We start from the raw sequence: 25282 nt of genomic DNA on the forward strand, positions 1-25282 counted from the left end.
TATTCTTTTTTTCTCCACTTTCTTTCTCTTTCTCTGCAATGAAGCTGTGTATAATTTTACTTGTGGCCTGTTGCTTATTTGCACCGGCCTTGGCCTTGCGGTTTGGCGAGCAATGCGATGCCACCCCCATCTACTCGTAAGCGTGCAACAGCTACTTTTCGCCGGGAAGGATACTCATGGCACCTTTGAAAACAAATTATAAAGGGCAACGTGGCAATACGACGACTCTTGCGAGAATATCTATCTGTTCTGCGATCCAGCTACCAACACATGCAACTGGAAGAACTGCACAAACTCGGACTACCTCCAAGGGTAATTTGCAGCAACTGTGAGATGCAATGCAAGATTATTGATATTGATTGCTATCTTTAGCTGGGATACAAACGTGCATCCCTTCCCACCACGTTGCCCTTCAGGCAGTTACTGCCCTGACGCCAACTCAAACTGCCAACCCCTGGTGAACACGGGAGGACGATGTGAACTGGTATGTTGCAATGCAGCAAAATAATTTAGCAAAAGGGAAAATGCTTATGTATAATTTGTATGCCGTAGCAACGAGATGATGAATGTGCTGGCCAAAATGCGATTTGCTTGAACGCTACCTGCTACATCAAAGCTGCGCCTTTGGGAGGAGTCTGTGGCACGGATACGTAAGTCAGAACTTGCAAAGCCTCATCCGTTAGTCTTAAAGCTCATGTGACCTGGCAACAAGGACCATGTACACTTCCTACGATGCTGGAGGCTACGAGGTGCAGCAAATCATCATCCGAGATAACTGCACAACCGGCACCTACTGTGTTAACGGCGCATGTATCAACTCGAAAGAATTGGGCGCCTCGTGCGAACAAGACCGCGAATGTCTTTCACAGTACTGTAGCAACACCGGCGTTTGCATCAACGGTCCAGATGTTTTCCATACCATTCCGGCTTGGTTGTGGGCTGTTCTCGGTGTGGCGGTCTTCATCTTTGTAATAATCGTTCTTGTTGCTTTGTGGTTCTTGCACCGTTACCAGAGTCGCAAAGAACACGAAAAGATGATGAAATTCTTTGGCGACAACGAGGAGTTTGCGAAATACGCCATGTTGGAAGGCGACGACATGCCGCTCGTTACCCAGCACAATGCAGATGGTCGTTCCAGTGTAGTGTATCTTACTACACCTGACTATGAGCAATCCAGCAACCTTACACTGCATGCTGGACGCAAGAGCTACCGAAATAGCAAGTTCCGCGAATCGGCGTTTTCCTTCTCGTCCCCAGAGCCCAGACAGTCTGGTGCCTTTACACCCACTCGTCAGTCAGGAGCTTACAGCCCAGCAGGCCAGAGAGCACAAACACCAGAACCTTTCTAAGAGATACCGACGATCACGTAATTCCATTGCTCTATTTCCCACGCATATTCTCTTTAACCCATTATTTTTGTAAGATAAAATGCATAATGCACATATTGGATTTTTTGCTCCAGAGCTAGGTTTTCTCTACTACTGCATTTCTGTTTTCCATTTACGGCAAAATGATGATACCGAAGCAACGGGAAGGCAGTTTAACTTCATTCCCCTCAAAAAGCATTGTGGAGATATGTCTTATCAAAAAAATTTCGTCCAAAGAAGCGTCTTGCACATGTAAAGTCAAACAGGGTGCCCTGATCCATCTAGCCTTCACAGATAGCGATAGGCTACTGAGAAACGAATATAGCTCCAAAGTGATAAACATTTGTAAGGGATCTAGCTTCGATTTGATCCCCAAAACTTTTAGTGGAAGATATACTTTTGGAAAGCTGCGTTGATGTAGATTGAGAACAATTCCGTGAACGACGATGGAGGCAATTGAGGACTCGCTCCAAGACTTTTATTGTCTTTCTTACGCCATTGGTGCATCTGCTACCCACCCGCTTTTACAGGGCATCTTTCGTGGCCAATGGGATCGCAGATAAACGCGGGTTTTCTGAGCACAAAAGGACAACGCCGCACTGTATCCAAATGGATGAAATATTGCTATTCACTCGCAGTATATAACAATATGTACTGGGACAGACGTGGTATCTGAAGATGCGTTCGAAGAGAATAACAGGAAATGTACTTAACCATCCTTGCCAGGCACAGTCAGCACAACGAATATAAAATCAAATCCAAATTTGCAATCAGATTAATCTTCCCAAAGCATAGCTAAACAGTGGCAGCTATTGGGAAAAGGTATGTGTTTGCTGCATGGCATTTGCATCCATCCTCAGTGAGGATAGCCAGCGAATTGGTCTGTGCAAAATTATTATGGCCGGTGCTGTTCATCAACACCCGTGCAAGACATCCCAGGTGCAAAGATACCACTTGCGGCGGATGAATTTTTTGTCCAATACTTGGTTTTTCCACTGTTTGCTGCAGCCATGGCAGACGACGACACCGAATCTTACAAGTATCAGCTAGAGCAAGTGGAGCTTGCACTCGCAAATGATCCAAATAATGAGGAACTAAAGAAACTCCAACAAGATCTCAAGGAATTGATCGCCTTGACATCGCAGTTAGAGGAGCAGCAGCAGAGCAGCCATAAAAAGAAGACACCAACCCCCACCGCCACGCCGACACCGCCGACGCAGTCAAGTGATACCACACCCACAGGAACAGGAACGACAGCAGCAGCAGCAGCGCTGAAGACAAACCAATTCTCAGTAGGTCAAGATGTAATGGCTCGCTGGTCTGGCGATGGCCAGTTCTATCGAGCAACAATCACTGCGATCGGTGGAGCCGATCAAGTGTTTTCAGTAAAGTTCCGCGGGTATCAAGAAACCGAGGTCGTCAAAGCTGAAGACGTGAGACCGCTTGAGACAAAGAAACGCCAAGGCATCTTTGAAGATGTCGCAGTGCCCAAGAAACAGAAAAAGAAAAAGGAACCGGGACAAAAGAAGGTGTCAGAAGTCGAGGTCAAAAAGAACGCCTGGTTAAATTTTGCGTCAAGTGCAGAGAGTAAAAAGAAGAGCAAGAGGATGGCAGCAACACCTATTAATAAGAAGAGTATATTCAAAACTCCAGATAACCCTGAAGGCAAAGGTACTAAACAAACAAAGAAAAGGAGAAATTAACTATATAGGTTTTACTAACGAGTGCGCGCGCGCAACTTTTATTTAGTGGGTGTGGTCGGAAGTGGACGAGGGATGACCGCATACCAGCAGCGAGGCAAGCATCTTTACACCGGAGGTAGTGAAGACCAGGGAGATGATGATTAGAACAGTGATGTACATGAAAAGGATAATACAACACACACACACACGCATATATATATATATATATGTATATAATTTTTGCTTTGCGAGGCACGGATAGTTGTTTTTATCAAGGAGAAATATTACTGAAACGAACTAAAGAATAAGACAATTGAGGAGAACTAATGAAAGTGCAAGTATGGATCAGAATGATTAGCAGTGCGTGCAATGGGTTGAATACAACGGCAGTATGCCGCAGGCAAAGCCGGAAAGATGGTTACACAACTAGGCAAGCCAAAAGTGGTTGTGACACCCCCCATCTGCATGTCACCCCCCAGTCACCACAGAGCGACACCTTGCTGGTGAAATTCTCCACCTTTTTTCCCTTTTCTCTCTCTTTTCTTCCACGCAACATGTTGCCAAAATTCAACTACATTGTTGCTCAGGCCGGTGCGGATGCGCTGCTGCCAGCTCCACTTTCACACCACTCGAACGGTTCCGCGATTCCTAATTACCAGCAGGCTTCGCCGTTGCCATATCCCCGTGAACCTTCGTCACCAACCACGCGAGACCGGCCGTACTACAGGTCGTCTTCACCATCGCCGCGTCAGCTTCCTGCGCTCCCGCAGCCGATGCCTTACATGTATTCGTCTGATTACAATCAGCGTCCGAGCTACTATGCCCCTCCTCCCCCGTTGAACATGGACCGTACGTCATCATCGTTTCGGCCTCTGACACCCAATAAGCAAACATGGAGGGACGATCATTCTTCTTATTACCAGCCGCCCCCTCCAGCAGCTTCAACAGCATCAGCATCAGCACTGCAGCATCAGCAGTCTGTCGTTCTCCCCACGCCCACCCCTCCACCTCCGCAGCCGCCGTCTCAAATGGCTCAACCACCTCCTCCTCCTCCTCCACCGCCTGCGCAACCATCCGCACCGCAATCGTCTGCCGTGCCCGCACCAGGCTCATCCTCAGTGTGGCATGCACCGGCTCCGTCCGCCTCTTTTCGGCGGGCATCCTTTGACTACGATCCGTACCATTCACAGTACGATGCCCAATGGGATCAAGGTAAATAGTGTGTGGTGTGTCAAGTGATCTCCCTGGCTCTAGAAGCTAAACTGGTACGATAGATTCGACGGATGAGCTTGACCAGGGTAGAACAATGCGCAAGCTACGGGAATGCAACGATCTTCTGACCACAATGAACAACGAATTCTGGGAACACAGTGCAACGCAAGTATTGCCAATGTTTGTAACGATGCTAAAGAGTACAGAAAGCTGACGTGAGTACAGAATTTATCGCAATAAGCTGCAGGCCTTGCAAGAAGAACTGCGGAGTATACAAGAAGGTGGGTGTGTAAACAAAGGTGCAGCTAGATTTGTGCTGTTGACTTGTCATAAAAAAAGGGACCCACGAGGCCTTTGTGGAATCTTTGGCGGACTTTGAACAAGAACGCAAGGACACAGTGGAACGCGCACAACTGATGTTGACCCGACAATTAGCGGGTCTTAAAAGACGTTTTGACAGCGATATAAGCACCGTCGATCAAGATTATGAAAACGAACGACTGAGCCTTCATGATACCATCATATCAGCAATAGAAGATCGCCGGAAACTTATTAGAGAAGATCGGGACAATGGATTTGATGTCAAGGAGCTGTTCCAGGATGCGTATTCACGTGTAAACAGCCAGCGCAGGAATTTACGGAAACGACCGCATTTAGATAGAGGTCAGAATGGTGCTTCACCCTCACGTCATGAAACGTCCAGACGGCGGCAAAGTAAGTGAATCCATGGCAAAGAACACATCCACATTGCTGCTGACATGAGAAAAAAAATTTTTTATTTTTTCTTCAGCCCGTCCAGGCAATACATCCAACGGTGTTGGCAGCGGGGGATCGTCGAGGGAAGAAGACGATCTGGAACAAGAGCTGATACTTATGAAGAAGCTTATTGCAGCAAGCAAGAATACTCCTTAATATGTTTTTATCTTCCTTACATTTTGTATGTAAAAAGTACATTTGTTTGGTCTGCAAATTCACAAAGACATGATATATTTCAGCGAGTTAATACGCAACGAAGGGGGTAAAGGAAGAAGAAGGGCATACTGATTACAAATAAAGAGGACCACGAGGGAATTGGGGGAAATAGGATGAAAACATAGAGGAGGAGACGCTGCTTGGAGAAGTGGCGGGCGGACTGGGCAGTTCGAGATCTTTAAGCAGACCAAGTGGCAACAGCGACTCTGGGTTGCTCGGCAAATCGTCTTCCCCCAGGTGGCGGAAAGTGCAGCGCTTACCGTAAGGGCAACTTCCCGTCTTTTGATATGTGCGGCATACTTGAGTCTTATACTTTGGGTGTCGTTCGATTTGGCGGAGATCCTCCGGGCCATGTGCATACTGGCATTTGTCGCCGTATCGGCAATGGTCTTGTTCCTGCCAATTTCGACACAGTTCCGTCTTGTAAAGCTGTTGTTTTTTATCCATCACATGTGATCTGGGCTCGGAATGGCGCCGACCTGGGTCACCATTCTTACTGCCTGTTGCTGATGTTGATGCTCCTGCTGCTGCTGATGCACCACCATCCTTTCCGGCGCCTACTGCGGAAAAAGAAAAATATAGTTAGCTTCCTTGCCTCTGCAAGAAAATGATATATTTACTTACCATGCTTCTTGTCTCGTCGGTTACGTCGCTGCTTTTTCTTTGGTTCAGATTGACCACATGGATGGCAAGTTGACGAAGAGGAGCAAGATAACGGCGGGGATGGCTGCTGATGACTGTGTGCCATCTCAGAGAATGCAAACTCGTGTCGAGACAGCATGAGGTGTGGAGAAAAGTATCCAGAAAAATGAAAGAAGAAAAAGAGAAGAAAGAAAAATGACCAACCTGTCGTTCATGCAATCACTTTTACTTCTTTTTGGCTTTCCGCGGGGGGTGGGATGAAGCAATCCATCCAGCATGGTCTGTGCACCTTGGTCATGAGAACACATAGCACTGTCAGCAATACGCTCCACCTTCCTTCTTTTTACAAACCGGTTTTCTTGATCATGAATGCTTTGTTTGTGTATTTTAATCCGCCGTGTTTGCCCAACTGGGGCTATGTTTGCGAGGGAAAACAATCCATCTATCAGACGATCCCAAGATCTTGTGCGTGACGCATTATGCTGGCATCGTGCATACTAATGAGCACGTATGTGTGTAAAATTCATCGATGATGTAGTTAATAGATGCTGGTAACACGTAACTCACTATTTTGTTTATGTTCCAATCGAGATAGTGCTGATCGTAAAGGAGTGGGATTCAACGTGATCTTTTCAGGTCACCGTATTCTCTCGCATACAAGACATCATCTAATACCATATTTACTCCGAGTACCCAAAGCAGGCAGATCTTCCCCCGTAGCGAGTAGGACGCTGCCCCATGGATCTGCGCGCGTTTTACATTGGTTGGTGGAGTTGACAGGCACTACAGAAGAAACAAAAAATTTTTTGTCAAAAAGGAAAAAACATTTTTTCGACAGATAATATTTGGACTCTCGTTTTGAGATTTCATTCCCTTCTTCTCTGGTCTCGCTGCGAATCTTTAGATGCAACTCAGTTTTGTATTGTTCTTGCTGCTGCCTCTGGTCTCCAGCATCACGCATGGCAGTGACCAAATTACCGACACATGCGACTGCGGTTACACAGCCGATGCTGGCAGCAGCCCATGGACAGACATGTGGCACATTGACTTTCGGCAGGTATCCGATCCACGCCATGTTCCAGACATCTTTGTGGCAACATATCAGATCAAGGCGAAATACGAAAATACACTCGATCGTACATTCTACAGTCAGAATGTGCGCATGGATCCAGATTTTGGAGCGCTGCAAATTGTAGTCTCTAACAATGATCAACGGCTGCAATGCGGCGGGTTTGGTACACAAAGGTAGTAAACATTATATACATCCAACAACGACCATCACATTTATGCATGCTACGTTGCAGACGTGACTTTCTGTATGGCTCGTTCCGAAGCTACATGCGTACTACTTCTGTGAATGGCACGGTGGCTGCCATGTACCTTTACAACACTGAGCAGGAAATTGACATCGAGATTCTAAGTGCCGTTGAACCTCCGCAGTCGTACTTTGCTATCCACCCGGGTTTGCTGGAAGACGGAAAGGCATCGCATCTAACTCACGACAACCATTGGCTTGGCTTCGACCCGTCTCTGGAGTTCCATGAGTATCGTTTCGATTGGATGCCTGGACTTGTTATATTCTACATCGATGGCCAAGAAGCTCAGCGGATGGCAACCAACATACCCAATATGCCCTCCAGATTCATGTTTAATCACTGGTCCGATGGAAATCCAAACTTTAGCCGTGGTCCACCCGAACAAGATGCTATCTTTGAGGTTATGAACATTACAGCCTTCTTCAATTACAGCATGCCTGATGGCACGTTGGGTACCCCAAAATGCCAGCGTAGCACAGAGCCATGCAACATCAACGGCATCGTCGACTATCTCTCTCAACAAACACTCGTTGCAAACGGGACCACAGCAGCAAATGCATCATCATCATCATCATCCTCGGACGATACACAGCCACCTCAAATCACTGCTTCTTTGACCTCAGATACCTCCGAACACATTTCACCGTCCTCATCATTGTCAATAGCTTCAAGTTTGTTTCTAGCAGGGTGTCTCGTTTTATTATCTTCATAGAATTTTTTTCTTTTTTGGGGGGGATTATTTTGTTTTTTATATGAGCTATTGGTATATAAATGATACTGAAAAAAGTAATATACTATATACAAACAATGATATGGTTTCAAAATCAACGATGCAACCTTGCTAGAACATTTTTGTCGTTTTTAAATCAGGTGATGTTGAGTTTGGCGACTTTCTCGGTAACTTCCTTGCTGCTGCTGCTGGTGCTCTTCTTCTTCTTTTCACAGTCGCTGCAAGATGATATTTCGGAATCACTGCTGCTGCTGCTGTCACTGCTGCTGCTGCTGGATGTAGAGTCGTGCCTTCTGCCTTTGCCTTTACCCTTGAGTCGTCGTCTTTCTTGGCGATACTGCCGGCGGAGCTCCCGTTTCATTTCTCGGTGATGCTGCTTTAGTTCTCGTCTTTCCTGGCGATGATGGCGTTCCTTGCGGCAGCGTGCGTGTTCTTGTTTCCATGGATGCAAAAAAGGTATAGGAAGGCCCGGAAGAGGTGGCGGAGGACCGTGGTGACGATGATGATGATGCGGGCTACCGGGACCCAACATTGGACCTGTAGCTGGAGGAGGAGGAGGAGGTGGTGGTTGAAAGTACTGGTTGCGAGATGGAAATGGCGGGGGAGGAAAGGGAGGACCATGATGGCGGTGTCCACCTCTACCACCGCCTCGATGACCGAAACCGCCGCGACCGTGCCACATATGGTGACCTCCTCGGAAAGATGGTTCAGCATAGTAGATAGGGACTTCTTCGTATCCAGGTGGGGTTTCCAAAGCAGAAGATGATGATTCCAAGGATTTCTGCTCGCGAGACTGTAGCCAGCGCTCGAGGTGACGCAGAGACTCCGAATCGTGTTCGCATGTAGCCATTTGAGCCATTGTGCTATTCACCAGAGGGTCGCGTTCGATAAGTTCGCTGTATCGTTCCTGTAGCTTTTCGAAAGATGGATCTTCGTCCAGGAATGCCCAAGCTATAGCTGCATCGTCGTTGCGGTTGTAGAGTCGAATCAGGGTAGCGTTTCTAGGTTGTTGACGTAGCAGTTCCTCTAGTTCAAGATCGCTCGACAGAGTTATCACATCCATGTCATTGTCGCGATAGTGAAGCACAGTATCCGAACCAAACGAGGGAAAGTATGTCTTCAAGGTAGTGCACAGCACTCTCCAGGAAACTTGCTCTTTGGGTAAAGAAAACCTGCGTGTCTCGTTGTCGAAGGTGACTTTAAAGGTTATCATGTCGTTTGCCATTGTTTGGATTTGCTGTGAATGGGAGTCAAAAGCTGCCTCTTTATATATAGAGGCGGCGGGGAGAAACCGGGACCCGTTGCCAAGCGATTTTGCATGCTGCGAAACAATGATGATAGGACGAACTGGTGGGGAGTTTCGGCCGCTATGCCAAGGCGCCAACTATGCTCGGCGCAAAACTTCCAAATCAGGAAATATCTGCGTGATTGAGGTGCGGAGCATCCCAAGCAAAGAAGCTACTGCTGCGGATCAAAGCATCAAGAGGCGCTCCTGTACACAAAGAGATCGAAGTAGATATTCATCGTACTCATCGCCGTAAAAGTTACATTTGCCGAACGAGCTGCGCTGTCTCCCTACTCTTTTGATCGTTTGGATTGTTTCCCGCTAATGCTTGATTCTCGTGTTACCATCACAGCATTGGCCAGGTGATCCATCTTTTCGAGCGCGATATGTGTATTGCTTATATAATTAGCAAAGCAAAACAAAACAAAAAATCTAGGCAACAAGAAGCGAAAGGAGGAAAGAAGTACATTATGGACAGGTAGATGGGGAAAGGGTGAGATGCAAAGATGATGAGATTAGAACAACACAGCGGGAGGAAAGGTAGGATTGAATGTCCAAGAGATGTTTATCCAAAGTGAAATGTGTAACCAGCACCGCCTCTTCCACTGCTGCCGCCAGGGAAGCCTCCGAATCCACCAGTCGAGAAGCCTCCACCAGGGAATCCGCCACCACCGTGGTGAAATCCGCCGCCAGGGAATCCGCCGCCGCCGAATCCACCTCCCATTCCTTGTCCGAACATTTGCATAAAGATATCATTCACGTCTACACCGGCGCCATCGAAGCCGCCCATGCCCATACCGCCTTCCAGATCGACACCAGAGTCGTATCGCTGCTTCTTTTGCGGGTCGCTCAAAACTGCATACGCTTCACCCAGCTCTTTGAACTTGGCTTCAGCCTTTGCATCTCCTGCATTCTTGTCAGGATGGTATTGCAATGCTAGCTTGCGATAAGCTTTCTTGATCTCGGTGTCGGTAGCGTTCTTTGATAGACCAAGGATCTTGTAATAATCCTTTCGCTGCGACTTCTTCAGCTCCAACTCTGCGGTCTGCAGCATCCTTCGATATTCTGCAAAGTAGAAGTGATAAAATGTTAGTATTCAACTTCGTTGCAGTCAAACCGGGAAAATTGTACCTCTGTTGCTAGCATCTGCTTCGGTGAGTCGGCGATAGTCTCGTACAGCCTCTTCATACTGCTCAAGCTCCATGTAACACGCCGCCCGCCGACTATATACTTTAATGAAATCAGGGTCCAACTCAAGTGCTTTGTTACAATCCGACAATGCTTCCTCGAATTTTTTAAGCTAAATATGTTGCAGCACATTAGCTCAGCGTTCCTGCATACGCCGAAAACACTGAAAAACTTGCCTTTTGCAGCACTGCTGCACGGTTAGAATACAGCTTGGAGTTCATGGCATCGTTGTCAGGATCGATTTCTAACGCGGAACTATAGGCATCGTATGCTTCCTGAAGGTTATTAGACTTGAATGCAGCGTTTCCGGTTTCTTTTTGTTCCTCAATTGCTCGAGCCTTTTTCAACAGCGTTCTGGCCTTTGCGAAATCAGGGTCACATCGCAGCGCTTCCATGCAGTGCGCTTTTGTCTTGGCATTATCGCCCTGCCCATAGAAAACTCTCGCTCTCAAATAGAGCACATCGGGATTCTGTGTATCAAGACGGACAAGGAAGCTGTAATGCAACCAAGCACGATGAGTATTTCAAAGCAAGGATAATAATGTAGCAAGGAGATAACAACATACTTGACTAGTCTGCTTGCTTCTGACCACTTTTTCTGTGCCAATGCAATTTCTGCTCTCCAAATATCCCACTTGTATGGTACATGACTACCATCGACCATCGATATTGCCCGATCCAAGCTGTTTCCAGCCAAAGGCCATTGGTTGTTGTCCATATAGATCTGCATCTGGTTAATGTAATTCTTGACTGTCTGTAAATTGGCGTATTCGCGTTGAGCCTGGGCATTAGTCTTATCTAGTTCCAAAGCCGACTCATATTGTCGCGTCGATTCTTCCAGATTGCCGAGGTTCAAGTGACATTTGCCAGCTCTGATATATGCCTTGATATTGGATGGATCAAGCTGAGTGGCGGTGCGACAATCTTCTGCAGCCTCCTTGTACTTTGCCAGCATGGTCAGGGCAGCAGCACGGTTGGCATAGTACGTGGCGGTATTTGGCGATGCCTCTGATAGCAAATCGATCCATGAGTTTATCCATTCTAAGGACTTATCCTCTTTCTCCTCTCCTTCTTACCGATGGCTTGGGAATACAGTGACACTGCCTCGCGATAGTTTCCATTTTTATATTCAACGTTCGCCTGATTCTTGATTTCCTCAGCGTTTCTTTAAAGTGTATAAGCATACAGAGGATACAAAACTACAGCCAAAAAGCATGGCGATCGACGAGGCAACTAGAATCGTCTGCTGTCCATCGTCGGGTATGACTTACGATTGTGCGGGATCAATGTCCATGGCAGTCATGTTCTCTGTATCTATATGCTGGCTCCCTGGCAGCGCTTGCGTGCAAGAATTCGGGTGGAAAAAGGGGACCTTTTTCTTCTCCCCGAAGTCACCCTTTGGAAATTGCGAGAAACTGCGGAGTGCAACTGGAGCCTTGCCTTCATTGGCTCATAGGGTCCTTACTGTTGAAATGATCTCAATATCTAGCATTTTCAGATATTCATTCTTCTGCTGCTTTTGCGGTGGTGGAGGAAGGACTCTCTGACAGGCGGAACATTGGATATTTGTGGCCGCTGGGTCTACGGACAGGAGTGATTTCCATCACATATAATTCGTCATTGTTTGACAACTTTTTCAGTTACATTTAAAGGAACAGAATGAATAACCTTAATCATTCATAGATAATATCTAGCAGATACTTTGTTGTCACCTACGGATATCCGTGAGAAAGAAGGTACAAGTTTTCCAACATTGAGTAACTGACCCGTCATACTCGCACTTGGAATACGGCTTGTTGTCAATAGTCGTTTGCTGCGGTGAGGTCTCAACCACAAGAAGGCATGAGAGATAAGTGCAAAAGCAATAGAGTCAAAATACTTACCTGATATGTCATTCGTTGCCCATTATGCAGCAGCGCTGGGCCGATACTAACGCCAAGAAAGCGCCGGCAAATCATGTCATTGTGGACTTCGTACATGCTGTAAAACTTTGAGGCCCCAGAGTTGTTATCAAAGTGCAAACGCGCGTAGCGATGAATAAAGGATGTAAGGTTAATCCGATTCTATAAATGGAAATATCTATTCATACATCCCGAGCCTGCAATGGGACGTGGACTTCTTGTCTGTGATTTTTCACTTCTTCGTCCGCTGCCCAGGCATCCATCCCTCTATCATATGCTTCTATGTATCGGAAGCATCTTTTGTAATTTCGTCTAATATTTGTGGGCGGTTTCCCCGACGGACAGGCATGGTCGAGAGCAATTGGGACTTGCTTCTCCAGTCCTTCAAAACTGCAGTCTCAGTTCTTCCGGACGTCTGCCGAATATCTCTCTATCCGATTATATTCACAATGAAACTTTGGATAAAGATCGAATAAGAGCTTGTGACGAAGCAGAGTTTTCTGCGAAGCTGAACGCTGAAACGTGAAATCTACCTGCAGGGAGAGGCAATGTTGCACACAACACTCTGGATTGTCAGAATATTCACGTTCGCATCGAAAGCGCCATTTCTTCTCTTCCAGGAGTTCGATCGCGATCGTGCCATAATCCTCTTTCTTCAAGAATTCGTTTGACGCCTTCAAACTCAAGGCATTGCTTGATCTCTCCATTTTTTATGTCGCTTTTGCTTCGTATCGTAAAATGCTTGCGTTTTTTCTCGGTTCTCTCCTTGGAGATAAAATTTTGTTCTTAGGATCGTAAATTTTTGGAGAAAGCGTCATACGAGAAGCAATCAACGCATCAGCAGCAAATGCCATGTGGTTGGATGACTGGTCGAAAAGAAATATACCCATACATCCTTGGATGGAGTGATTTAAAGACCAGGATGACTTGTTCAAGCTGTCTGACAAGGTCTTCGTATGTCCAGTATCAATCCCGATTTGCACCAGCGTAAAAAACAGTGCATGATATCTGGTTTCCATAACGCATCGTTTTTTGGTAAGGGCATTGACATTTGCTCACCATTATCGATAGACCAGGGCTTTCCCTATTATCTGAGATTCCCCATTTTCGAACCATCCTTTATCGCGGCCGTCATTTGCATAGAATATTTATTCGTCATCTGTAACCAAAACAATCTTCGTCTTGCCACCAGACAGATCCGGTTCGACTACGGTTTCCATACCGTCGCCAGTGTCCTCTTGTTGGATGTCCGGTAGATCGATATTGATTTGTATATGATCTTTCATTATATACATGTTGTATGGAGGCTGGTAAGCGACAGTGTGGGCTTTGGTGATCATACTTTTGAAAATGTCCGAAAGCTGCGTCGCCAGAATGATTCGTCCATCAATGTCGGACAAACTGACCCTCTTAATGGCATCCTCGAAGTACTTGATATGACGGACCTCCTCATCTTCAAGTTCCTGAAGCATCTTGCTAGGTCATCCTCATCCAGTTCGAGAGAATCGTCTTTGTCCAGAAGATGCATGGGTGGGCGGGAGCCGTCATCAATAGGTGGCATGTGATTTTTGATTATGCCCTGATATTGCGTTTCATTATTTCCTTTAATGAAAACTCCGCCATCATCAACCGAGCCAGAAATTTCCGCCGGCAGATTCCAGCTGGAATATGACAGGAATCTGCCAGCATATTCTGGATCTTTAGGTGCAGTGAGACCATGGTAGTCATTAGGCGTGAGGCTCGATGCTTCGAAATGAACAAATATATCAACAATGTTCCTGGTACCGTGCACCAATAAAATGTTCTCGTGCCAGAACGCAGTTAAATATTCGAAATATTCAATGAGCTAGCAGTGAGGGAGCTTCTTTGCTGTCATCTCTGAGGATGCCAATCGCTGTCGTTCGTTTATTAACACTGTCTCACTTACAACCTTTCCACATGTCGAGGCTGGTTTGTCTTCGCCTGTAAATATATCTTGCCCCTCATCCACGGCCCGGACAGTGGACTCGAGTTTGTGCTTGGCAGAATGTATTATCGTTGAATAATGTGCCGTATTCCTTGACCAGTGTTGACTCGCACTCGGATCTTTGACTCGGGATTAGCAGAGATTCGAAATAGGGTTTACTTCGGACAGACTGATTGCGTTGCTGATGAAGGGGGTTGACACCGTACACACATCTCAATAGATAAAATGGTGGGAAAAGGCGGGAAAAGGTATGATGGAGAGGATTTCGTCATTTAGAGTGCTTGCGAATGGGGACAATCAAATCCTATTTATGCCGCGCTTGAACAAAGAAAGGATGGGTACAAAGAAGCTGTCTTGCTCTTACTGTTGTCGTATAGTATGAATGGATATCTTACATATACATTTTCGATTTGAAGGCATGTCTTTGGGCTGTAAATTATATCTTCATCTGCTACATGGGCAGTTATTGTCTGTCCAGGAGTGACTATTATCTGTCTGTCCGAAGCAGACCCCTAAACCTTATTCTTCAGCTTTAACTTGAATTCTGTCAAAAGTTACTGACTTCCTTCATCTGCCCAAAATTCTTTGCCTGTATAGACGGCGAAGTTTAGGATATTACCGTAAAACTTCTGTTCCTTCTGCCTTGTTTTCTTATTTTCATGCACTTCCCCTTCAATAGACCTGACCTAAAATCGCCTCAACGTTGGCAATGAAATCGCTAAACAGCCTGGTGTAGCTGATATCAATCCTTACCTTTCGTTTGGCTCCTGCAATAGACGATTCCGGCTTGTTTATGTCAGACTTCGCCACTATGCGCTTTTGGTATACTACTTCCTTCTGCATGACTGTCTTAACTCCGTTCACGATGCTCTCGTTCTCCCCAGGCAACTGAATATTTTCTATTTCCTGCATGCTCCGTGGCCGTCAGCAGCATAACTGATCCCTCCCAAGCGGCTAGTGATTGAAGCATTCGATTCCGGTGCCCCAACCCAAGTTCTGATGTTGCCTGCTGCAAGAGACATGGACTCCGGGGGCGGCTATCTGGTTGAAGAAGATAGTCAAACCACAGATGATATACACAATCGTACACGGCGACATTTGGAAGAGCAAGAGATAGATAGGCTGGATAATATGACAATGCAGATACAGCGTAAGTTTCGCAAAAGGTGAGCAATAAGGAGCGTCTGCACACATTGAACTGAATCCTTAGAGACCTAATGCATTGTTCTAAGGACGCGGCCTACAGGGTACCAATCGCTGTCAGAACTATGGCAAGATTTCGTGCCTCTCGTTGAAGCATCGCTAGAGCTTTCACCGCCACAAGCTATACAACGAATGCTGAATCTTACATCGTATTTCTATGACTTTTGCCATGCCTATCGAGCTGACACCGAGCAATATGAATTGAAAGAATATTTCGAATTTCTCGAAAACGCATGGATACAATTATTCCAAGAGCAACATGGCATGACGGACCGCATAAGAGCATTAAATGTTTTGCGAGATGGGCATGATCAGGCAGCCGATGTTTTCGGCATCCCTGATGCCTTAAATCGCGCATTACAAGCTGCCTTGCCGAAGGATCTAGAAACTAGATAGCTTAAATTACATACTCTTTCAAGCTGTACATATTTGTTTCCGGAAGCAGATCATTGGAGATATTGTCAGTGCTATTTCGATTTCAGACCGAGGAAAGTAATCACTATTATACTAAAGAAACAGCATTTTGTACGACTTCATCCCCTGTTGCTATTAAAATCCAGAAATGTCAACAGACATTGCTATTTTCCGGGAGTTTCTATACTGATGTTCAGTTGCTATAAAAGCCAGCGAAGTAGAAAACGTCCATAGACTTAAGCGATACCTCTACGCGAGTGAATTTCCAAAAAATAAAAATACCACAACGCCGTAGTCACTGCGGAGGAACCGACCATGTCCGACGATCCAGCCGATTATGCCCCTATAGCAACCTTGCAAATGAGTATGCAATTTGAAGCTATATTTTACCCATCTTGAATTTTGGATCTTGAAATAGGTCAATAGGTCAATTGACACTTTGAAGAAACAATAGTAATGGTCAACGCTCGGAAACTAATGTTCGATTTATATCTGAAAATCCTGAGCATCTTACAACAACCGAAAATAGCTTCTCAGTCTCTTTCTGTTAATATTCCTGGAAATACATAACGAATAGAGGTTTATGAAGGCCGAGCGAGTAGCATAACGCCTCGAATTCATTGAAAATATCCCTCAAACGTCGATCATCCTGAAATTATTGAACCTGGCACGCGAAAAGATACAACGCTTTGTGCAACTTCCCTCTTTGCTGCTCAATTTCCTTTTGGATCGATAAAATCCAGAAATGTCAAGCTTTCGCATAGGTTTCCATGATTTTTCTTTCTCTGCATGCATATAAAAGCTTCGAAAGACGAATCAACGGGAGTTTCTTCTGATATTCGCTTCATCATTTCGTCTCCAACTTAATGTTATTCTTCCAAAATACTGCGCCAATGACGTTACAACCATTGTGGTGAAACCGGTCATGTTCGATGTTCCAGCAGACTATGTATCTACACCAGTCCCGATGCGTACATATTGCATGTCATACTGCGGTATATTATCATCGAGTGCTGTCAGTTGATATATAGATTACAAAGTAGATTGCATTCTCGATAACAGTGGGTAATTATCGAGATCATATTTTCATTTCATTGCTTTTATAATCTTGAGTAGAGGCTATTTTGATGGCCCAATTTATACATCATTCTATTCTCACATCCGGACCGTTCTCGCCTACAATGCCTAATCTTAAAAGTATGGCTCTGGAACCCAGACAAAGATGGCGAAGTTGCATGATACAGCGACAATTCAGACACCACAGACTCCGTTGCATGTATGCTTCCCTATCCGCAATATCGACGTATCTTCAAAACCGCAAGTAATCAAAAAGGTGTATCCAATGACCTAGAGATATTATCCCTGCTGTTAACAGTAAATCTGGAATTTCGATGGAACCTGGAACTTCGATGGCGGATGCATAACCAGATTTTGCATAATTCGGAGTCTCGATGGTCGATGCAAATTCAGCGTTGGGAGAGGCACGCGAGCCTGTTTCGACGGGATGCGCTATCCAAAGTATACTTTTGAACACTTACGAAATAGGCTTAGAGGTAAGCACGTTCCATGGAAGCTCGTGGAGGAATATCGAAAGCTCCAGATAGCGCTGTGCATACGGTACGACATAGAAGATTTGTGGACCTTACATGTTAATGGACCGGTTCCCAAAAGATGTTGTACAGTACTGTAAAACAACATTCGAAGTTCCGGATGTAAGCATTGGCTCTGATAACAGAAGATTTTTTTGTTGAGATGCCTATAAAATGAGCAATCCCCCTACATTTCTTTTTTCTCTTCATCTTTTACAGAGAGAAATGATATGGTAAGCTAGAACATCAAATCTTTTAAGATTGCAAACGATTGACCGTTGATGCAGATTGAAGCACGTTTATATATCCCTCTTGACCGAATTATGCATGCAGCTTCTCTGCTCTCTGGCGTCTTTCCCTGGGCTCTGTTGCTATACAAGTCGCCGAAAGACATGGTCGCCCCCAGATTTTCCAAGTTGTCTGCCAAAATCTTTTGCTTGCGTGTGCATATTATTCTATCCAAGCAAGTCTCGTCTCTATACGTAGAAACATCCCTCCGTCCCGGATGGTGCCTGCTGGTGCGCCGCCCCCCTTTAAAAATGTATTTTTTATACATTGTCTTTTCCCCTTTGCCCGCGTCTGCCCTGCCCCGGCACGATGCGTGGTCCCCGCCAAGAGCGGGAAAACAATAAACTTGTTTGTTTCTGAATAAATAAACTCGAAGCTCATGTCATACTTCTTAATGTAGTGCAAAAAAGATAGTATCCTTGAATCATTTCTAGTCTCCAGACTAGTCTACAAGACCACACCACTGCTATATTATGTGAAAACTCAGAAGCAACTTTACTACACAGTATTAATCACGATTCTCTACTATGGCCTCTTACTGCTTTGCTTGTAAGCAATGTATTGCAGCAGGATATCACTGTGCAGATTTCCTTTTCCATTTTTGGCCTGGGGCGGGGGCACATCCCAGATTGCCTTTTGGAGCGATGCGCACCCCCATCCTGCCTTCTCCTCTGTCTTTCCTTTCGTGTCCATACGTCTTCCCTTTAAATTCCAAACTTACTACCCGGCCTTGATAGTCTGTACAGAACAACGTCCTCCTTGATAAAGCCACTGCCGTCACAAGTCATCGCTCTTGATGTTGAAAGCTGAGGGCGGCACAAACTCTTCGGCCAGCAGCAAAACGTTCTCGGAGACAGACACAAGTCCGTCATCACACGCAAAAGAACCAGACGGACGATCATCGTCTGACAGCAAACACCAGTGTAAAAGGGATCTTGTTTTACCACCACGTACATCTTCCATAGAAGCACAGCGATCAGAGCCAGAAGCTCTACAAAGGAACACAACGTTATCGCCTGCGACTTCCTTCCAACAGTTAGCGTCAGCCAAATTGTCAAACGAAAGCAACCGCTCAGATCGGCCGTCGCTAGCAAAGCGTCCATCTGACGACTCGATAAGATCAAACTTCTCCTCAACAAGCTCTGTCTTCAGCACAGCTAGTAAAATCAGTCGATTACCACATGCTGTCAAAAATTCTTTTGTGTCTGTAAAGGATTTCGTCGCCTTGAAGGCCCATAGAAGCAGATCAAAAACCCAAAGCAGATTCGCATTAGCGCAGCAACAACAGCAACAACAGGAAATAGCGACTGCTTCCTCTCAATATGCGCAAACGATTCATTATAGCACCCTGGGATCAACTACATACTCAGATCGAGAAACCTTCGCTTCGAGACTGCGACGCAGGACACCTAGCACGATGGGTCTCGTATCGATGTTTTCATCATCCCAAACAGCAAACAAAAAAGATGATGTAGTTAACCCGAGTTCATCAACGAGTTCTTCGATTTTAGAAGTCAAGGATGCACGAGGCGGCGGCAAAACTAATCGTCGGAGCAGTGTTGTAAATGTGGCAACCAGACTATTGCGACGGGATGAAACCAACAAGAGTCCCTTGCGAAGTCGCGTCGCTGCTATCGATGAAGATGAAGCTGAAGCGAACCAGCTTGGATTCAGCGATGAGTTTGAAAGTGCTATACAAGGAACTGCGGATCAGAAAGCGGTCGGAAAACTGTTGTTCGGTGTCGATATTGGAAGCATAGATTTTTTCGACCAAGACTTTGCAAGGTCAGCAACGTCCAGTACCATATCTACGGTCAGTCATCTGGACACAGAGACATCAGATGCAAAAAGCGATCATATCACATCTAAACCATCGACCCATCAAGTTGTTTGGGGACGTCAACGAGCCAAATCATGTCAGGTACGAATTATATCAGTTGAAAAGGTGGCCAGTGTATTTATTCCATAGTTTCAGGAGACAAAGGTGCCATCACTGCGACAGCTAGCAAAAGGAAACTATGCTGCTTCCACTGGAGCTCTTTCATCAAATTCACCGCCTCCACCGCCGCCGATGCCTGTCGGAAAATTTATGCCAGAACATGATACCATCCAAGTATTCCCAGTTGCCCGTCCCGAAATAGTTCCAAAGGCTCTTGATACGTTTGGAACATCTATGGCGATAGTGGCAGCCGATTCATTCGATACCACTCTTGTTACAGCGACCTTAACCACGCTGCACAGCAAACTTATTAATGATTGTGATCAAACATTAGCATCAACTATTCTGCCAGCATCTAAATCTTCCAACAGCTTGGACTTCCCGGAAGAACGTCTTCGCAATATCGCACACGACTTGAGAAAGATGTCAAATATGGTCAAATGGGAGGATGCCGATGGCCCCTTATCTAAAACGGCTATTGCGACATACTTTGAATCTCTTGACCAACAAATTGCACAGGGCAAATATATGCAATCAAGGAAAAGAGGAGACGATTCATCGAATCAAGCGGTGGCTAATGTAGTCAAGGAGATAGTAAGTCATGTATGATCACAATATCTGCTCGGAGTGCTCAAGTTTGTACTAGGTGTCTTCATTGAAACATACAATCAACCAATGCGTCTGCCAGTACTATAAAGTTACAGAAAGGGCAATGATTATCCCTTGCAAAGGATTCAAGGTTGAGGGTCTGAATCGATCTGGTGCTACAAAGGAGGATTATCCATCAACATCGCCGCCGCGAGATTACTCGGATTGGCCCGTGCAACATATGGACGAGGAAGCATATATGTACCGAAAACATTTCGTTGGTAAAGATTATGTTACCTTTGTTGGATATGTGAATGACGATGAGCCCCTCCTGATCTCTGCAATACGCGATGAAGGGTCCTATCGATTGATAATTCGGGGCAAACAGGTAAACCTTGCTTACCTCTCTGATCTTGTCGTTACCCCGCGTTGCTTAAATGTCATTTAGGGTCCTGATATCCGAAAAGTAATCCCAGATTCCTTTTTGTTAAATACCCCGTCGGATGCAGATACTCAAATGGAATCCGTTTCGGATTCCACGTGGAAAGCCGTTGTCGAAACATCATCGGATATCTCCTTAAATCAGCTCAAAAAGGTGGACAAGGAGACGATCTTATCATTGGGATTAGAAAACGAGATATTACGGCTAGATGAATCTGCTGTAAGGAGATCTGATATGGAGAAAAGATATAAGAACCTGGGGAAATGCTGATTTGGAATGTCAGGTTCACTGCCGTTACAAATTTGGCGTCGTCCACGTCAAGGAGGGTCAAATTCGTGAGGAGGAATGGTTCTCGAATGATGAAGAGTCTGAAAAGTTCAGCCGCTTTCTTGAAATCATTGGTCGTCGCGTTGACCTCCTAGGTTATTCTGGATGGGCGGCGGGCCTAGACACGAAGGGTAAAGGAAAATCAAGCGGATTACGTACATGGCAGCGAACTAAATGCTACATAGGCGGAGATTCAGGCGAATATACCTTTGTAAACGAATGGAAGGAACATTCCATTGCATACCATGTAGCACCACTTATACCCAGTCGACGCGGTGACAAGCAACATATCCAGCGGAAACGACATATTGGGAATGGTATGCGGACGCACTTCTGCAGGAATGGCTAACCTTAACATTTTGCACTAGACATTGTATGCATTGTTTTCGCGGAAGGAAAGCAACCTTTCAACCCTGCAGCGATTAAGTCGCAATTTCTGCATGTATTTATTGTCGTACATGAGGAAGAGTGGGAAGGACGAATTGGATGGAGGTATATGAATGATACTTTTGTTAGGAAAAGGTTTATCAGGGTAACTAACTGTTTTCCAGGGTGGAAGTAGCAATGGCTGATTCTCTGCCCGCGTTCGGTCCACCGCTTCCTGAGAAGGCGTTCTTCTACGATGAAGAAGAATTGCGCTCGTTTATGCTTGCGAAGTGTAAGTTGAGTCTACATTGAGAACCCTTCATGCATCCATGCATTAACTTATGCAAACAGTGATTAACGCCGAATATGCTGCATACAAATCACCGAAATTTACTCAGCCTATGGCCCGTGCGCGTGAAGGCATTTTGAGCAACCTTGTCGAGCGTGTTAGTAAGCATGTTCAGAGCAGCGGCCTAAGCCAAACAAAGCACAACAAATCTCCTTCTACATCCTCTGAAAGAAGTATAAAAAGCGCTGGCGCTGTTACCGGTGACGATGTTGTTCCAACAGCTTCTCGATCAAGCATGATAAAGGAAGGTATTGCTAATCTGGGTCGGCGACGCAGCGGTCAGTCATCAGATTCAAATCGGTCGCGGCAAACCAAACCTCGTAAATCAAAGGCTTCGAAAGCAATAGAAGGTGAGCTATGCATTATACGGGAAAGTAGCACGTATGCTGAAAACGATGTATTATCTTCGACCCTCCCCCCAGGAGGCGACCAACAGTCACGGAGTCGTTCAGAGCTGGACCTCTTACAACCTTCCTCATCGACAATGACGAGCTCGCGCTCCAGTGGTGCCGTCCTACAGTCAACTGGTAAAAAAGAAGGTAAGGAATATAAACATTCTTCGTTATATGGAAAGTAGCGGCGATCTAAGAACTGGCTTGTAGATCGCATTCGTATCAGAAATCGAGCGCACAACATTTTGTCATCTACGCTTTCCAATATTGGTGGTGGCGGATCCACACGACCTAAATGAATCCATGACTTCACCTTTTTCCCCTTGCCATTCACGTACATTCAGTCTTCTTGGTTCCTAATATCGCTTTGTAACATCATTAGAATCTGCATCAAATTTGTTAGGCTTTATGTATTGGATCGTGTGCACAGACACGAAGCCGAAATAAATTCTTTCATTAGCTTACTTTACTCTTCACTCACTCTATCCAAACTTACGACGTTCAGCGTCAAGTTTTTCCTTTATTGATCGCGGAGTTTTTGGATTACTGAACAGGGAGAAGAAATGTGGGGGGAGCACGGAGGTGCAAAGATGCAAGGAAGGAACGGAATATGTACATGTATGAATCGACTACTACTTGTGCGCGTGCATCCCCTCACTAAATCCATAAAGGAGCCCATTTTACCCTTTCGGCATGGGAGGTGTTTTCATGTAGAGAAGATTGGCGCGATTGGGGGTTCCAACAGTTGTCTTGAAGGGAGGAAGCGCGGACGCATATCGGTTGCGAGAGTGCCACCTTTTTTTCTTAACATACCATTCTTCTTGTGCTTGACCATTCAAGAAAGAATTTTTTCAGCGCGCTTCCTCGCGCAGAAAGGGTCCTGGTATATATGATATAATCCCTGGTTTACCCTTTTTAATCCCATTCTCCTACATATCACTTCTCATTTTTATATCCGTCTGATCGTTTTCTCTTTCTCAATCTCTTTCTCCTTCTTCCTCTCTTTACAGTTTTGTCTTTCCAAATACTGGTATCTTTCTCGGCTTTCCGTCTATATACTGTAACAATATTATATATTGTATTGATAAACCCCTATAAATTTACCTTTTTACGGAATGGATCAGCATTACGTGATGGACTACAGTGACCACCAGGGATCGAATGCCGCCGCTGTTGCTGCTGCTGCTGCTGTCACCGCTGCGGCAGCATCATCTTCTGCTTATATCTATCGCTCAGCCAGCTCGTCCTCGAGCACTTCTTCATCATCGTCGTCTGAAGAAGACCTAGCTGGGACTGACAACCTTTGTTACTCGCCACCCTCCAAAGCGGAGAATGTCGTTAATGACCATGACCAGTATCCTACAAGGAAAGAGTTTGACAGCATTGTTCAAGACTATCTCCAAAATCTGTCCACAAAGAAACGTGATAAGGCCTTGGTGGACAGGGAGCGCTACGAACTTATTCTTCAAGTCTTGAAGGATCCACGAAACACTGCTATATCTACTGCACAGTTCCGATTTTGGGTCAAGAAAATGTTCCAATTGATGCCGTTGGATAACATGGACATTGTTTGTCATGACAACAAACCGGTTGCTATGCGTGAGCATATTTACGGAATCCTGGTCCGTGCACACAGGGAGGCGCATCATGGCGGAAGAGATAAGACATCTGCGTTGGTAAGTCGGCTACAAACATAGAGCATTTATTCGGCGGCGAACTGAGATGTCTGTCTCTAGGTTCGTAAGCGATATTCATGGATCCCAAAAGAATTAATCGCACGTTTTGTCCGTCAATGTCCGTTTTGTATTTCAAGGCGCACAGGTTGCTCAAGTCCAACGGCAGGAGCAGGCTTAGATGAACACCGTGAGTTGCCGGATACTCCACCAGCATATGGGCTTGTGGAAACAGCTGCGTCAGGCGCACAGATTTTCCCTACAACCCCAGCAGCCAGTATTGCTATTTCAACAGTTCCATCGCCAAAACTCAGTGATCCACCCCCTCCATACAAGGAGTCTCCTACTGTTTGGCAGGAATCGTGGCAAATACAGCAACTTAACCAATCGCACTTGACCCAAGGTGTAAGTTACTACGACGGCTCATTCGAATATTCAGGACATCCATCCTACAAAAACGAAAAGGATGTGCCAATGCCTTCCTTATACCTGACGGATGCCGTGTTTGACTGGTCCTCCCGCGATTGCCATTGGGACACAAATCACACAATGCAAGATGGCACCTTTTTCGATTCTAGAGCACACGAAGATATGCTTATACGTTGCAGCAGCTATCCAGAGGACCATCATCATCAAGAGCCCTTGTTCATGTATCCAGTTACAACAACAACTTATGCCAATTCCATTTTTACAGATCAGTACAATATAAGACCTTCTAACGTCGCCGCTGCCGCGGCTGCCGCTGCCGCTGCTGCTGCTACATCGGATGTCAACAACAGCAACTACGTTCTGTCGCATTATCGCCAGAAACAAGAAAACGATGAGTTCAGTTCATGCTATGCCTCTAACACAGCTGATGCTGCAAGTCACGCACATTCACCATGTTTATGTTTCTCTCTTCCATCATCTATGACTTCCTCACCCATCGAGGAAGGCAAAGAATATGCGCAGATACCGGTCTTTTCGGCAGACAATATGTGCCTAGGTGTGTTCGCAGCCAACTAACACTATTACTCTCTATATTCTTAACACTGCTCTTCGTTCTTGCCTTTCTCTTCTATTTACTTTTTTGCCTCTATCATTTGCTTTTAAAATTTTCAATTCTCCTTTTTTCCTTGTTCTCATTTATAATTATGCACGCATTTTATCATTTTTTTAATTCCTCCTATGCGTTTTCTATAGCTAACCAGAATAGTACCCTAGAACGCTTACACAGTCTTAAATGCTGATGCATCTTTCATTGATCACTGAAAAATGTACATACAAAGAACATTAAACACTATGCCTGAAAGGTGTCTCTCTTCATGCAACAAGCCACGATATGCTTTCAATTTGATGGAAGCAATTTCCGCTTTCGAGTCCTGACTCTCAGTTAGTCTGATGTATACATTGAAGAAAAGAGCAACAAAACAGAGAGCATTAGTATAAAACAACCACCTGATATGCTTCCA

The 25282-nt window shown here is 45.4% G+C and overlaps 12 protein-coding genes across 12 annotated transcripts; 7 read left to right on the forward strand and 5 right to left on the reverse strand.

Annotated features, from left to right (window-relative positions):
• Positions 1-38: 38 nt before the first annotated feature.
• VTP01DRAFT_9454 (uncharacterized protein) lies at positions 39-1349 on the forward strand (the record flags this gene model as incomplete). Its single annotated transcript, XM_069388688.1, has 5 exons — positions 39-136; positions 205-312; positions 373-484; positions 553-650; positions 713-1349. The coding sequence occupies 5 exons, from the start codon at positions 39-41 to the stop codon at positions 1347-1349; spliced, it is 1053 nt and encodes a 350-aa protein (XP_069240960.1).
• Positions 1350-2377: 1028 nt separating this feature from the next.
• VTP01DRAFT_9455 (uncharacterized protein) lies at positions 2378-3214 on the forward strand (the record flags this gene model as incomplete). Its single annotated transcript, XM_069388689.1, has 2 exons — positions 2378-3038; positions 3117-3214. The coding sequence occupies 2 exons, from the start codon at positions 2378-2380 to the stop codon at positions 3212-3214; spliced, it is 759 nt and encodes a 252-aa protein (XP_069240961.1).
• A 389-nt stretch (positions 3215-3603) lies between these two features.
• On the forward strand, positions 3604-5173 carry VTP01DRAFT_9456 (uncharacterized protein; the record flags this gene model as incomplete). Its single annotated transcript, XM_069388690.1, has 5 exons — positions 3604-4261; positions 4324-4426; positions 4487-4542; positions 4601-4975; positions 5052-5173. 5 exons carry the CDS (start codon positions 3604-3606, stop codon positions 5171-5173), a joined length of 1314 nt encoding a protein of 437 aa, XP_069240962.1.
• A 132-nt stretch (positions 5174-5305) lies between these two features.
• VTP01DRAFT_9457 (uncharacterized protein) lies at positions 5306-6014 on the reverse strand (the record flags this gene model as incomplete). Its single annotated transcript, XM_069388691.1, has 2 exons — positions 5306-5793; positions 5858-6014. The coding sequence occupies 2 exons, from the start codon at positions 6012-6014 to the stop codon at positions 5306-5308; spliced, it is 645 nt and encodes a 214-aa protein (XP_069240963.1).
• A 765-nt stretch (positions 6015-6779) lies between these two features.
• Positions 6780-8036, forward strand: VTP01DRAFT_9458 (uncharacterized protein; the record flags this gene model as incomplete). The annotated part of the gene is made up of 3 exons (XM_069388692.1): positions 6780-7120; positions 7180-7848; positions 7904-8036. The coding sequence occupies 3 exons, from the start codon at positions 6780-6782 to the stop codon at positions 8034-8036; spliced, it is 1143 nt and encodes a 380-aa protein (XP_069240964.1).
• A 21-nt stretch (positions 8037-8057) lies between these two features.
• Positions 8058-9146, reverse strand: VTP01DRAFT_9459 (uncharacterized protein; the record flags this gene model as incomplete). The annotated part of the gene is made up of 1 exon (XM_069388693.1): positions 8058-9146. One exon carries the CDS (start codon positions 9144-9146, stop codon positions 8058-8060), a length of 1089 nt encoding a protein of 362 aa, XP_069240965.1.
• Positions 9147-9771: 625 nt separating this feature from the next.
• Positions 9772-11697, reverse strand: VTP01DRAFT_9460 (uncharacterized protein; the record flags this gene model as incomplete). Its single annotated transcript, XM_069388695.1, has 6 exons — positions 9772-10271; positions 10338-10506; positions 10571-10889; positions 10961-11402; positions 11471-11559; positions 11666-11697. 6 exons carry the CDS (start codon positions 11695-11697, stop codon positions 9772-9774), a joined length of 1551 nt encoding a protein of 516 aa, XP_069240966.1.
• Positions 11698-13443: 1746 nt separating this feature from the next.
• On the reverse strand, positions 13444-13767 carry VTP01DRAFT_9461 (uncharacterized protein; the record flags this gene model as incomplete). Its single annotated transcript, XM_069388696.1, has 1 exon — positions 13444-13767. One exon carries the CDS (start codon positions 13765-13767, stop codon positions 13444-13446), a length of 324 nt encoding a protein of 107 aa, XP_069240967.1.
• A 1514-nt stretch (positions 13768-15281) lies between these two features.
• VTP01DRAFT_9462 (uncharacterized protein) lies at positions 15282-15860 on the forward strand (the record flags this gene model as incomplete). Its single annotated transcript, XM_069388697.1, has 2 exons — positions 15282-15427; positions 15494-15860. 2 exons carry the CDS (start codon positions 15282-15284, stop codon positions 15858-15860), a joined length of 513 nt encoding a protein of 170 aa, XP_069240968.1.
• Positions 15861-17022: 1162 nt separating this feature from the next.
• On the reverse strand, positions 17023-17504 carry VTP01DRAFT_9463 (uncharacterized protein; the record flags this gene model as incomplete). The annotated part of the gene is made up of 3 exons (XM_069388698.1): positions 17023-17185; positions 17252-17369; positions 17417-17504. The coding sequence occupies 3 exons, from the start codon at positions 17502-17504 to the stop codon at positions 17023-17025; spliced, it is 369 nt and encodes a 122-aa protein (XP_069240969.1).
• A 1047-nt stretch (positions 17505-18551) lies between these two features.
• On the forward strand, positions 18552-22457 carry VTP01DRAFT_9464 (uncharacterized protein; the record flags this gene model as incomplete). Its single annotated transcript, XM_069388699.1, has 11 exons — positions 18552-19676; positions 19731-20288; positions 20341-20670; positions 20731-20943; positions 21008-21182; positions 21237-21368; positions 21420-21543; positions 21603-21709; positions 21769-22116; positions 22189-22305; positions 22369-22457. 11 exons carry the CDS (start codon positions 18552-18554, stop codon positions 22455-22457), a joined length of 3318 nt encoding a protein of 1105 aa, XP_069240970.1.
• Positions 22458-23273: 816 nt separating this feature from the next.
• VTP01DRAFT_9465 (uncharacterized protein) lies at positions 23274-24836 on the forward strand (the record flags this gene model as incomplete). Its single annotated transcript, XM_069388700.1, has 2 exons — positions 23274-23834; positions 23895-24836. The coding sequence occupies 2 exons, from the start codon at positions 23274-23276 to the stop codon at positions 24834-24836; spliced, it is 1503 nt and encodes a 500-aa protein (XP_069240971.1).
• Positions 24837-25282: the final 446 nt, after the last annotated feature.

This window comes from Rhizomucor pusillus (assembly GCF_041956525.1).
Source record: "Rhizomucor pusillus strain CBS 183.67 unplaced genomic scaffold VTP01scaffold_6, whole genome shotgun sequence".
In the NCBI taxonomy this organism is placed as follows: Eukaryota; Fungi; Mucoromycota; class Mucoromycetes; order Mucorales; family Lichtheimiaceae; genus Rhizomucor; species Rhizomucor pusillus.